Raw genomic sequence first — 12,867 nt, 5'->3', positions numbered from 1 at the left:
CCGTAGATGTTTTAAGTGCCAGAGATTCGGCCATGGCTCTCAGAGCTGCCGTGGAAAGGCCACCTGTGCGAAGTGTAGCAAGACCGACCACGAAGCTGATGCATATACTAACAACCCACGCTGTGTAAACTGCTCAGAAGCACACCCTGCATATTCCAGATCATGTAAGACATGGAAAAACGAGAAAGAGATCCTCACTTTGAAAGTTAAGGAAAACCTCTCTTTTCCTGAAGCACGCCGTCGCTTTGCATTCGTGCAGAAAGGCGGCTACGCCCAAGTGGTGCAGCGGGGACCTGCACCACTGAAGGTTGCAGTGGCAACCCAGACGTCCTTTCTGGACTATGGGAAGCCACGGCAGTCCCCCACGCCCCAGCTGAAGATTCAGCTTCCGGGGCATGCAATCTCCGCTGGGCGGTCTTCGGACCCTCCAAGCCAGAGTGCGAATCCTCGCGCTCAAACAGGGCAACAGCCTATGTCTTCTCAGGCTGTTTCCCAAACTCAGGATGGGCCGGTGGCTGCCGCAACCGTCCCTTCTCCGCGATCTCCTTCCAGGGAGAAGGGTCGACATTCTCGCCCACACTCCCTGGAGAGACCATCATCTAAGGAGCGGCATGGCTCTCGTGCAACACCTACAGTGCCTAAGAGACAGGAACGGGTAGACTTGAGCGACGCTTCGCCCAGCACCTCCTCTACCTCTTCGGCTGGGGCTGGTCGCGGGCGGGGCATGGCGCCCCGTTCCCCGAACCTGAACAAATCTGTAGAAAAAACCTCGCCTCAGGAAACTGAGGCCATGGATGAGTGCAGAGAAGTCTCCACTCATACGTCTGACCAAGACGATATGGAGTGGCAGACCATTAAGAGTAAGCAGAAAAGCAAAAAACCGGTAATCCCCCCAACGTGACATTGCGAATTAATTTTTGCCACATGCGGCAGCTTTAGAACTTTTATTTATTCTCCCAGTGTTTCTTCTTTATTCATATTTTAACTCAATTTTAAAACGATGACCAATTTCCGCTTTATGCAGTGGAACTGCCGTGGCCTAATCAGAAATATTGATGATGTAAATTATTTTATGGACGAGCTAAGACCTATTGCACTCTGCCTCCAAGAAACATATTTAAATAACACTAATACACAGATTTTACGTCAGCACCAGGTTTTTAGAAAAGACAGAATTTCCTCAAACTCGTCTGGAGGAGTGGCACTAGTGGTGCAGAATGGTGTTGCTTGCTCTGAGGTCCCCCTTTCTACACCCTTAGAGGCTGTAGCGGTACGCCTTCTTGTTGACCGTTTGATCACGGTAGTTTCTCTTTATCTGCCTCCAAACTCTCCACTGCATATCAGCGAACTTGAGTCACTTGTAAGACAATTACCTCAACCTTTTTTAATTTTAGGCGATTTTAATGCCCACCACCCTTTGTGGGGTGGTGCTCGCCAGGATTCACGTGGAGGCGTCGTAGAGCGGTTTTTATTATCATCTGGGTTGTGTCTTTTTAATGCGAGGGAACCTACATTTTTTAGTGCAGCACATCAATCATTCACATCTATTGACCTTTCAATTGCATCACCAATTTTACTTCCATGCTTTTCATGGACTGTTTTAAATAACCCTTTTGGGAGTTATCATTTCCCCATTGTTCTAGAAAGCACGACGCCACTTCCTTCCATTCCAACACGACTTCCAAAGTGGAAATTGGACAAGGCTGATTGGTCTCTTTTTTCTTTGGAGGCTTTTATTGATTCATCTGTTCTCGTAAATATGAGCCCTGAAGATGCCACGCTGTATGTTACTGAAGCGATTATAAATGCCGCATCATGCTGTATCCCCCAGACGTCTGGACAGCTCCCCAAGAGGTGCAAGCCGTGGTGGAACGAAGACTGCACCACTACACGCAAGTCTCAAAACAAGGCATGGTGCATCTTCAGACGTTATCCCACTCCTAGGAATTTACTTGAATTCAAGAAAAGAAGAGCCAAAGCTCGTTGGACGCGAAGGCAAGCGAAAGGCAGGTCTTGGAAAAAGTATGTCACCTCTTTGAGCAGCTTTGTTTCTTCAAAGGAAGTGTGGGATCGTCTCGGGAAGATTAGGGGAGACTATCGGTCTTTCAGGATACCCCTCTTTCCATCAGCAACATCCCTGAGGGAACAAGCAAATATTCTTGGTGAACACTTTCAGGAAGTCTCTAATTCAGCCAACCATAGTGAATCCTTTAAGAGGTTTAAATCAGCAGCAGAAAAACAAACTATTTCTTTGTCTGGTGGTCAGGGTGCTCCTTATAACAAGCCATTTACACGGTGTGAGCTTGAGTTGGCTCTCGGTGTCAAAAAGAAATCTGCGGCTGGGCCAGATAGATTCAGTACGAGATGCTAAGAAGACTGTCGCCTGAATCCCTAAGCAGTTTGCTCACTTTTTTTAATTTATTGTGGAATGCTGCTTGTTTTCCGGACTGTTGGAAAATGGCACACATAACCCCTCTTCTGAAACCCAGCAAAGACCCCTCTTTACCGACAAGTTACCGCCCAGTTGCTCTGACAAGCTGCCTGGGCAAAACCTATGAGAGACTCATTAATCGTCGTCTTATACATTTTTTAGAGGCAGAGGGTGTTTTTGATAGAAATCAGTGTGGCTTCCGAGCAGGCCGCTCCACAGTAGACCACCTTGTCCGCCTGGAAACCTCTATTCGGGAAGCATTTGTCCATCGCCAGCACTGTGTCTCTGTCTTTTTTGACCTACAAAAGGCTTACGACACGACTTGGAGATATGGGATCCTTCGAGACTTGTACTCATATGGTGTCCGAGGTCGCATGCTTCGCTGTATTCAAAGCTTCTTGACGGGTTGGACCTTCCAAGTATGTTTGGGCTCTATCCTGTCGGATGTCTTTCTCCAGGAGAATGGCGTCCCTCAGGGTGGAGTGCTAAGTGTTACACTCTTTGCTGTGAAGATTAATAGCCTGGGAAAGGTTATACCACCATCTGTATCCTATTCAATGTATGTGCACGATGTGCAGATTTTGTTTTCCTCTTGTAACTTATCCAGCTGTGAACGGCAACTGCAGCTCACAATCAATAAGATGAGCAAGTGGGCTGATCAAAATGGCTTTAGGTTCTCCCCCGAAAAGACAATCTGTGTTCCCTTTTCACTCCGCCGTGGCCTGTTTCCAGATCCAGTGTTGCACTTGAATGATGTCGCTGTATCTGTAAAGGAGGCCCACAAGTTTTTAGGAATAATATTTCATAAAAAGCTTACTTTTATACCCCACTTGAAAGAGTTGAAACATAAATGCCTACGTTCTTCAAACATTCTCAAAGTGTTGTCGCATACAACCTGGGGGTCTGACAGACGGTGCCTCTTGCGACTTTACAACTCTTTGGTACGGTCCCGCTTGGACTATGGTGCGATTGTTTATGGGTCGGCGCGTCCATCTGCCCTAAAGATGTTGGACCCCGTCCATCACCTGGGGCTCAGACTTGCCACGGGGGCATTTCGAACATCACCTGTGCCTAGCTTGTATGCTGATACACATCAAATGTCTCTGGAAAGACGAAGGCAATATTTGAGTCTTTGTTATGCTTACAAGATATACAGTTTTCCTCAACATCCCTCTTTTGATGCCCTCCAATCTGCTACATCCCTCCGACTCTTTGAAAACAAGCCAAGTATTGTTCGGCCTCTGAGTTTCAGAGTTCAAAGCATGGCAGCATCACTCCAGCTTCCCGTTAGTGAGGCTGCTTTGCTGAAGAGCAATGAAAGAATTGCACCTTGGGACCTTCTGCCAATCTCTTGTGACTGGTCACTGTCCAAGTACAGAAAGAGAGCTATTTCTTCACTCGTTCTTCAGCAGGAGTTTGCGGAACTAGAACAGAAATACAAGGACTACTCACACTTTTACACTCATGGATCAAAAACACCAACTTTCGTGGGGTGTGCGGTTTACTCCATTGCCTTCGAAAAAGTTAGACAACTCCATACTCTTGCAAATATTTTTACTGCTGAATTGTATGCCATTGCAATGGCTGTTGAGCACTTACTGGAGAACAATATCATGAAAGCAATTCTGTTTGTCGACTCCCAGAGCGTTCTTCTAGCCATTTCGTCCTTAGCAGACAGTAAGAACCTTCTCGTGCAATATCTTCGGGTACGGTTAAACCGAGCACTTCAGCTAGGACACTTGATTAAATTCTTTTGGGTTCCTAGCCACGTAGGTATTTCCGGCAATGAGAAAGCAGACTTGCTTGCTGGCTCTGCAAAAGAGTCCCCAAAACTGCCTCTTGGCTTGCCACACCAAGACCTGATACCAATCATCCAGAAATCAATTATGAAGTCATGGCAGTTGGATTGGGATTTGGAAAAAGAGAACAAGCTTCATGTTATCAAGCCCCAACTGGGGGTGTGGGAGAGTTCCTCCCATAAAGACCGTCGGGTTGAAGTTCTCCTTTGCCGCTTACGAATCGGTCATACCCGTTTGACTCATTTGCACCTGCTCTGTGGTGAGGACGTTAAACTTTGCGACAACTGTGGGAAAGCTATGACTGTTTTGCACATCCTGTGGCATTGCAAATCTTTAAACCAAGAGCGGCGATCATGTTTTCCAGAACTTTTTCGAGGTCACCTTCCCTTTCACCCATATTTTCTGCTTGGCGATCAACCATTGGTACCATTCAATCGAGTTTTAAATTTCCTTCATAAAACTGGCTTTTTACACCAGCTGTAGCTTCCAGTTTGTATAGATTATACTTTTAAGCCTCTTGGAAAAACCTTTGTTTGGCGCAATATGGCCTGAGTTGCTCTTGTGCCAAAAAACCCCAATCATCATCATCATCATCATCCCAGGAAGAAGGAGGGTGTGTTTTGTTTTAAGGCACTAGGAGAGGCCTCGACATCTAAGGAGGTGCCCGTACCAGCTGCTCCGTCAGCCGTTCAGCCAGAGGAGGAGCGGATGGAACTCGGTGAACCTCCTCCCCCTCGTTCAGTCCCACCTGATGACACCAGGCTTAAAAAGTCTTCCCAGAAAAAGCTCAATCCGCGAGTAACTGCCCCCAACCGCCTCAGGGCACCTAGAGCAGGTTTCCTTTTTTGTTTTGTTTTACTTTAAATCGTTTTTAACATGAACACATATATTTTTATACAGTGGAACTGTAGAAGTCTCCTGCAAAATATTGATGACATTCATTTCTTTCTAGATGAGCTACAGCCCATTGCTGTGTGCTTGCAGGAGACGTATCTTAACAACACCCATACAAATGTTTTTAATCATCACCGCGTTTTTAGAAAGGATCGGGATTCAGACCACTCTTCTGGTGGTGTTGCCATTGTTGTACGGAGTGGCATAGCATGTGTGGAAGTTCCTCTGCGTACATCACTAGAAGCAGTTGCGGTACGTGTTCTTGCCGATCGTCTCATTACGGTTGTGTCCTTGTATTTACCACCTCATCGTCAACTGCATCTTCATGAACTTCAAGGATTGGTTCAGCAACTCCTAACGCCTTTTTTAATTTGTGCTGATTTTAATGCTCACAGTCCCATGTGGGGCAGTAAGCGCCTTGACTCTCGTGGCGCTATTGTAGAAAGATTTTCACTCTCGTCAGACATATGTCTTTTAAATAAGAAAGAACCAACATTTTATAGTTCCACTCATAATTGCTTCACATCCATTGACCTCTCCATTTCATCACCATCAATACTTCCCTGTTTTTCTTGGAAGGTTTTAGACAACCCTTTTGGGAGTGATCATTTCCCAGTTGTAATCGAGAGCCTGGTTCCTCTGCCGACTATTTTAAAACGAACCCCTAGGTGGAAACTGGACAAAGCCGACTGGGCACTCTTTAAACTTGATGCAGTGCTTGATCCGTCAGTTCTAGCAAATTTGTCACCTGAAGAAGCGACAGTGTATGTTACGGAGCAAATCATAAGTGCCGCCCAAGACGCCATTCCTCGCACCTCTGAAAATTTACCCAAGAGGTGTAGGCCTTAGTAGAATGAAGACTGTGCTACCACAAGGAAAAAGCAGCACAGGGCATGGGATACCTTTCGGGGGTACCCTACTTCTTCAAATAGGATAGCATTTAAAAGACTAAAAGCAAAGGCCCGATGGACTAGGAGGAAAGCTGAGTGGAAGTCCTGGACCAAGTACATTTCCTCCCTAAATAGTTTTTTCTCGGAAAAGGAAGTTTGGGATAGGTACAAAAAAATCAAAGGGGACTACCGTTGCTTTGTTATTCCTCTATTTAGCTCCCCTGCTACTTCGCTGAAAGATGTTGCTAATGTGCTTGGAGAGCACTTTGAGAATGTTTCCAGCTCCCGAAATTATCGTATGGAATTTAAACGTTTTAAAGCAAGTGCTGAGTGTCACCGTATACCCATGTCCGGTTGTAGCTTTGAGCCATACAACACTAATTTCACAATGCAAGAACTAGAGGTGGCTCTGGGCTCCAAAAAGAGATTGGCTCCAGGCCCTGATGGAATCCACTATGAAAGCTCCGTCAGTTGTCTCGTGAATCGCTGAACGCACTACTAGGTTTTTTCAACTATCTGTGGGAAGCAGCTTACTTTCCTCAAATCTGGAAACGGGCGCATGTAATTCCTTTGCTGAAAGCTGGGAAGGACCCTTCGGACCCACGTAGTTACCGTCCAATCGCGTTAACGAGTTGCCTTGGCAAAACCTTCGAACGCCTTATTAATAGGCGGTTAATATATATTTTGGAGCATAACCACTTCTTTGCTAATAACCAATGTGGCTTTCGAGAAGGGCGGTCTACTTTGGACCACATAGTCCGTCTGGAAACAACCATACGTGAAGCTTTCGTAAATAGGCAACATTGTGTCTCTGTTTTCTTCGACCTGGAGAAAGCATATGATACGACATGGCGGTATGGTATCCTTTATGATTTGTATGCCTCTGGTGTGCGTGGTCGCATGTTGCGGTGTATAAGCAGTTTTCTCACAGGTCGCTCCTTTCAAGTTCGACTTGGCACCACACTATCCGACCAGTATATCCAGGAAAATGGTGTTCCGCAAGGAGGTGTACTGAGTGTCTCCTTGTTTGCCGTAAAGATAAACTCGTTGTCAATGGTAATTCCACCTTCCGTTTCATACTCCCTCTACGTGGATGATATTCACATCTCGGCCTCTTCTTGTAATTTGTCTAGCTGTGAGCGGCAACTGCAGCTTACCATCAACAGAATTAGTAAGTGGGCTGACGAAAATGGGTTCAAGTTTTCAGCTGATAAGACTATCTGCGTGCCATTTTCTCTGCGTCGGGGGCTGTTTCTAGATCCAGAACTGATGCTAAACAGGGTTCCTATTAATGTAAAAACAGAGCATAAATTTTTGGGCATAACGTTTGATAAAAAGTTAAACTTTGTTTTCCACCTGAAGGACCTGAGGAAGAAGTGCCTTAAATCAGCTAATATTCTTGAAGTCTTGGCGCACAAATCATGGGGATCCGACAGAATATGTCTGCTACGCCTGTACAACTCCCTTATCCGGTCACGTCTGGACTATGGTGCTATAGTTTACGACTCAGCGAGGCCTTCTGCACTGAAAATGTTGGATCCTGTGCATCATCTCGGTTTAAGGCTCGCTACAGGTGCCTTCCGCACATCGCCCATTCCTAGCTTGTACGCTGAATCTAATCAGATGTCACTTAGGCGCAGACGACGTTATCTTGCTGTGACTTATGCTTCCAGAATTTTGTCCTATCCAAATCGCCCAACTTATGGTGCCTTGCAACATTCTCGGTTTGCTCGTCTTTTCGAACATAAGCCCTGGGTTGTACCGCCTTTAAGTCTTCGCCTTGAGGACATTTGTACATCTCTTGACCTCACCCTTGACGAGACCGACCTTTTGCAGAAGGGTGAAAATGAAGCTCCGTGGAGTATGTTGCCCGTCTTTTGCGATTGGTATTTTACTAGATTTAATAAACATAACGTCCCCCCAGTGGTGATTCAGCAAGAATTTCTTGAGGTGCAGAAGAAGTATGGTAACTACTCCCAATTTTATACCGATGGTGCCAAATCATTGCATTTTGTAGGATCAGCAGTTTACTCTGAAGGATTCAGTAAGGTTCAGCGTCTCAAAGAATGTGTAAGTATTTACACGGCAGAGCTCTATGCAGTGTTGATGGCCTTGGAAACTATCCTCATCAGCAAGACAATGAAATCTATTTTATTCGTGGACTCTCAAAGTGTGCTCACCGCACTTTGCTCAATAAAGGGAAGTAAAAATAGACTGGCACAACTTGTCCGATCTAAGGTACAATGGGGTCTGCGGCTTGGCTGAGACATAAAATTCTACTGGGTGCCTAGCCATGTGGGGATCCTAGGTAATGAAAGAGCAGACGAATTGGCCACGAGCTCTAAGCACCTACTGCCAACCACCTCACAGATTCCATTTCAAGACATGAAGCCCTTGGTAAAATCATCAGTTTTCCAGCTATGGCAATCGGAGTGGAGTCTGGAATGCGAAAACAAACTTCACAGGATTAAACCAGCTCTTGGTATCTGGGAGAGTGCATCCCACAAAACCCCCCGCCTTGAAGTTCTTTTGTGTCGTCTGAGAATTGGACATTCCTTCCTCACCCACAAACATCTGCTCAGGGGGGAAGCCCCACCCCTGTGTGATGAATGTGGGGAGCGTTTGACAATTTTACGCATTTTGTGGCTGTGCCCAGGGCTTGAGCAAGAACGACGTACACATTTCCCCGAGTTTTTTTCACACCAGATTCCTTTTCACCCAGCGCTGCTAATTGGGGAGACTCCTATAGTACCCTTTGATCGTGTCATAAATTACGTGAGAAAAACCGGCTTCCTACTGGAGTTGTAATTTTAACTCTATGAATTTTAACCTTGTCATATGAACCTCTTTTCGATAATTCATATAAAAAAGTCCTGAGTATGTCCCAACTAAACAAGCTTGGCGCAGTATGGCCATAGTAGCTTTGCGCTATAATGCCTGTAATCAATCAACCACCATTCCAAGAATCCAAACGCCGTCGACTATTCGTCCTCGATGATACTTACGATGGCCAATCTTGGCCTCGTCGACCACAACGGCTTTTCCGGGGCCACCGATGCTCGGTCTCGCTGGTAAGCTTTGCACTTCGTCAAACCATCTGAAGCAGGTGTCTCTAAAGTACCACGTCCAGGCCACAAAAGTTTGCTTGGAAAGTCCTGGTTTCCCGAGAGGCGATTCTCTGGACGGAAGACATGGTGGCGCCCCCGCCAGTAACGACAAAGAGGACTTCGAGAACCTGTCCAAGTGGAAGGTGGCAGTTCTCGAAAAAGGTGCCTGTGATGATGCTTTTCTTCCAGTCATGGCCTTTCCGACACCTCCAAACTGGCTTGCCCTCAGCTGGGTAGTGGAGCCTACAGTTCTCTCCACACAAATCGCATGGTGCGGTTTATTCCATTGCTTTCAGGAAAGTTTGACAACTCAACACTGTTGCAAGTATTTTTACAGCTGAATTGTATGCCATTTCTATGGCTGTGGAGTATTTAGTAGAGAACAATATCATGAAAGCAATTCTGTTTGTCGATTCCCAGAGCGTTCTTCTAGCAATTTTGTCCTTAACAGACAGTAAGAACCCTCTTGTGCAACGTCTTCGTGTTCAGTTAAATCGAGCTCTTCAACAAGGACACCTGATCAAATTCTGCTGGGTCCCAAGCCACCTGGGTATTCCTGGCAATGAGAAAGCAGACTTGCTTGCTGCCTCTGCGAAGGAGTGCCCAGAACTGCCCCTTGGCCTGCCACACCAAGACCTGAAACCGTTCATATAGATATTGATTATGAAGTCATGGCAGCTGGATTGGGATATGGAAGAAGAGAACAAGCTCCACGTCATCAAGCCCCTTCTGGGGGTATGGGAGAGCTCTTTTCATATAGACTGTCACGTTGAAGTTTTCTTTGCCGCTTAAGAATTGGGCATACCCGTTTGGCTCACCTGCACCTGCTTTGCGATGAGGATGTGAAGCTCTGCGACAACTGTGGTAAATCTATGACTGTCATGCACATCCTGTGGCATTTTAAATCTTTAAATCAACAGTGCCAATCATGTTTCCCAAAACTGTTCCGAGATCATCTTCCTTTTCATCCATATTTTCTACTTGGTGATCAACCCTTGGTACCGTTCAATCGAGTTATAAAATTCCTCCATAAAACTGGCCTTTTACACCAGCTGTAGGTTGCAGTTATTTTAGATTGCATTTCTAAGCTCCACATACAAACCTCTGTTTTGGCACAATATGGCCTAAGTTGCTCTTGTGCCAGTGAACCCCCAACCATCATCATCATCTACAGGTGTAAGTCACGATTCCTCCTTTAGGTCCGAAATTCCGAACAAGTTCGAATTATTAGAGTCCGAAAAAAAACGTCGGCGACTGTATGTTGTATGCAGATATGAAGTTGAGTCAATGGTATGCAAAGGAAAACCAACTGAACTTCACAAATCGGTATGCTATATCCAAATGTTTGTTGTAACCAGGTCTGTTGTAATGAGCTTAGACTGTATTGGGTCCTGCTGATGTAGAAGCCGCATTAATATTTGTAAAGAAGATGATGACCTCTGATGCATTTGCAATTTGAAGAGCATGTTTACTGTGTTGCATCAGTGTCAATGGAGAGAATGAAAAATTTAAGGACTTCCTCCTTAGATCTGCATGACACAGATATTTCTCTTTTCTTTGTAATGTTTCGAAACAACACAATCATTTCACATAAAGAATGTGAGGCTTTAGTGCAATTCTAGATAATGTGTCTGTAGCAGTGCAGACAGATAAATCCCGAGGAAGGGAAGCGCAAAATATACTTACAGTGACTAGAGACGGCACCTAAAGCGCAAGCACTGTCCCTCCGCGTGACCTTTGGACCTGCAATATCAATAACCGAATGACAACATGGCCGCCAGATGCACTTTCGAATACTTTCGGCTAAAGGCTTGGATTGGGGTCTGTGGCTTTCCCATTAGTTACTAAATCTAGCTCTAACTGGATCTAGCCTAGTGCTGCACCCTCAATCCAATCCAATACAAGACAAGGCTTGGACTGGATTTGTCGGCTGTTCTCTTTGCATCGGGTAGCACACTCTACATCGGGTGAGCAGAGCGCGCACTCCGCTCTAAGCAGAATTTATTGCGTGTTTTTCTGGCCAAAAGTCCTCAAGCCTTTGCTCAGGGCACTCAGTAGCATTTCCGGCTCATTTTCCCTGGCTGGGCTTGCTTTTTGACAATATCCCTGACAATCCCCTGATTTTGCCCGGTAGCTATAATTTCCCTGACAATTTCCGTGACAGGATAATGCTCTTGCCCACACTCACGCCCAAACAGCTGGGTCATGTGATGAAAAGAGGCGATTGAATGGTCCGGCAAGCACATAGCTCATACCAGTCTCAGTTTAGGGGTTGACTGGATTATACACACAATCACTCTCCACCAGCATTCTAAATTTTAGAACGGTGCATAAGTACACTTTCATGTGATGCTATGCTGTCACAGTGTTACCCGAAATCAGCTGATGTCACAAATTCCCTGATAAACTTGGGAAGCACTTCTCATGATGTCAGTGTCAGGTGACATCATGCCATGTGGCATCATATTAAATCACAGTTTCCCTGCTAAGTTTATTGGAAAAACGCTTCATGTGACATCACTAATAGGGAGTATTCACTGGCGGCCATATCCGTGTGCGCTGCTGCTGAGCGCGTGCTGACGGCGAGCTTCCACAGTCCTTTTGGAGCGTGCATTTAGCACCATCAAGGTTGCCGGTCTTAGCACGCTATTAATTCGAGCTCCTTCTGAGCGTGCGCTCTAAACATCGCCCTCAAATATGGCGTCCAGTGAATACCTCCTATAGACGCTTTCAGCGCGCGCCAAATTTAGCCGCCATTGCCGACCTTCCCTTGTCTTACCGAGATGCCGAGCCACTGAAGCGGGCGTTGATGGGTCTCCACAAAGGCCTATGCTGAGGAGGAGGACACAGTAACACCTAAAATGGCAATGACCTGTCCTGCTATGGTAATGATGATGTGCAGCGAACGGAATAAGAGGGAATAAAAACTGAAGGTCAGTTATGGCGGCGCCCATGCACAGCTGCCTGAAAGCGTCTATAGGCCTTCCCACAGAATCACGTAAGGCCTCTCAATGACCCCATATTGCTCAGCGCAGCACGTGAAATCGTGTGGCATTTCCAATGTATGCTCAGGCTAAATCGTAGGCTCTTTACAACCTGGGGTGCTATTCTGGTCACAAACGGTCACGTTCGTGTTTCTCGAAAACTCCTCCCTCCTACGAACCGCGCGCTCCTATTGGCCACAGCCCGCGTGATAATTCCACGCGGTTCCCATGGGAACGTTCGCGAAACACGAAAGCAACCGTTTGCCGTAAATGTCTCTCTTCGAGTTCGGACCGTGACGACAAAGTGACGTATGACCACGTCCGACCTACGTAGCACATAGCGGAAGTCGCGTCACTAGATTAACTGCGGTATTACTCGACACACCCTACTCTCTGTTTCACTATGAGTGCGAGCTAGTGCGGGTGTAGGAGCTACAAGAACGTGCTCTGGGCTTTCAACGTCCCTGTCGAGCAGGCGCGCTTGCGCAGTGCAAGCTAACGTTCGTGCAAGATCGTTCGGGGTGATGCGCTCGTGCTTTAACCTCTCTTTCTATTGCACGAAGCGGAACAAGCTTTGGGCAGGATTCTAGAGCGTAGAAAATGGCGGTGATGCTTGTTGCTCAACGATGGCTACGCGTACAATGACAGGTTTTCCGCGAGCACCCGGTAGCCTTCGCGATGCACGACGACTGTTTCTGACGACAATACTGCTTGTCGAAAAGCACCGTGTGATCGCAGTGTGACAACGAGAGACGGCGACGA

The 12,867-nt window shown here is 46.4% G+C and overlaps 1 protein-coding gene across 3 annotated transcripts in view; it reads right to left on the bottom strand.

Annotated features, from left to right (window-relative positions):
* The window catches only part of LOC121836831, a 66,194-nt gene that overhangs the window by 39,556 nt on the left and 13,771 nt on the right, over positions 1-12,867 (bottom strand). For 2 of the 3 annotated variants that reach the window (XR_006078020.1, XM_042292093.1), the window contains exon 3: positions 10,808-10,864. Coding sequence is in view for 2 of the 3 variants with exons in the window: in XM_042292093.1 (XP_042148027.1) it covers positions 10,808-10,864 (57 nt within the window). In the remaining variant the exon portion in view is untranslated. Of the gene's footprint in view, positions 1-8,901; positions 9,758-10,807; positions 10,865-12,867 lie in introns of those variants that run through there. The other variant, XM_042292092.1, reaches the window with a different exon arrangement.

Source organism: Ixodes scapularis, unplaced genomic scaffold (assembly GCF_016920785.2).
Source record: "Ixodes scapularis isolate PalLabHiFi unplaced genomic scaffold, ASM1692078v2 PGA_scaffold2__306_contigs__length_199485367, whole genome shotgun sequence".
Classification (NCBI taxonomy): Eukaryota; Metazoa; Arthropoda; class Arachnida; order Ixodida; family Ixodidae; genus Ixodes; species Ixodes scapularis.
The sequence above is the reverse complement of the archived record's forward strand: the minus strand, read 5'-3'. Positions and strand labels throughout refer to the sequence as shown.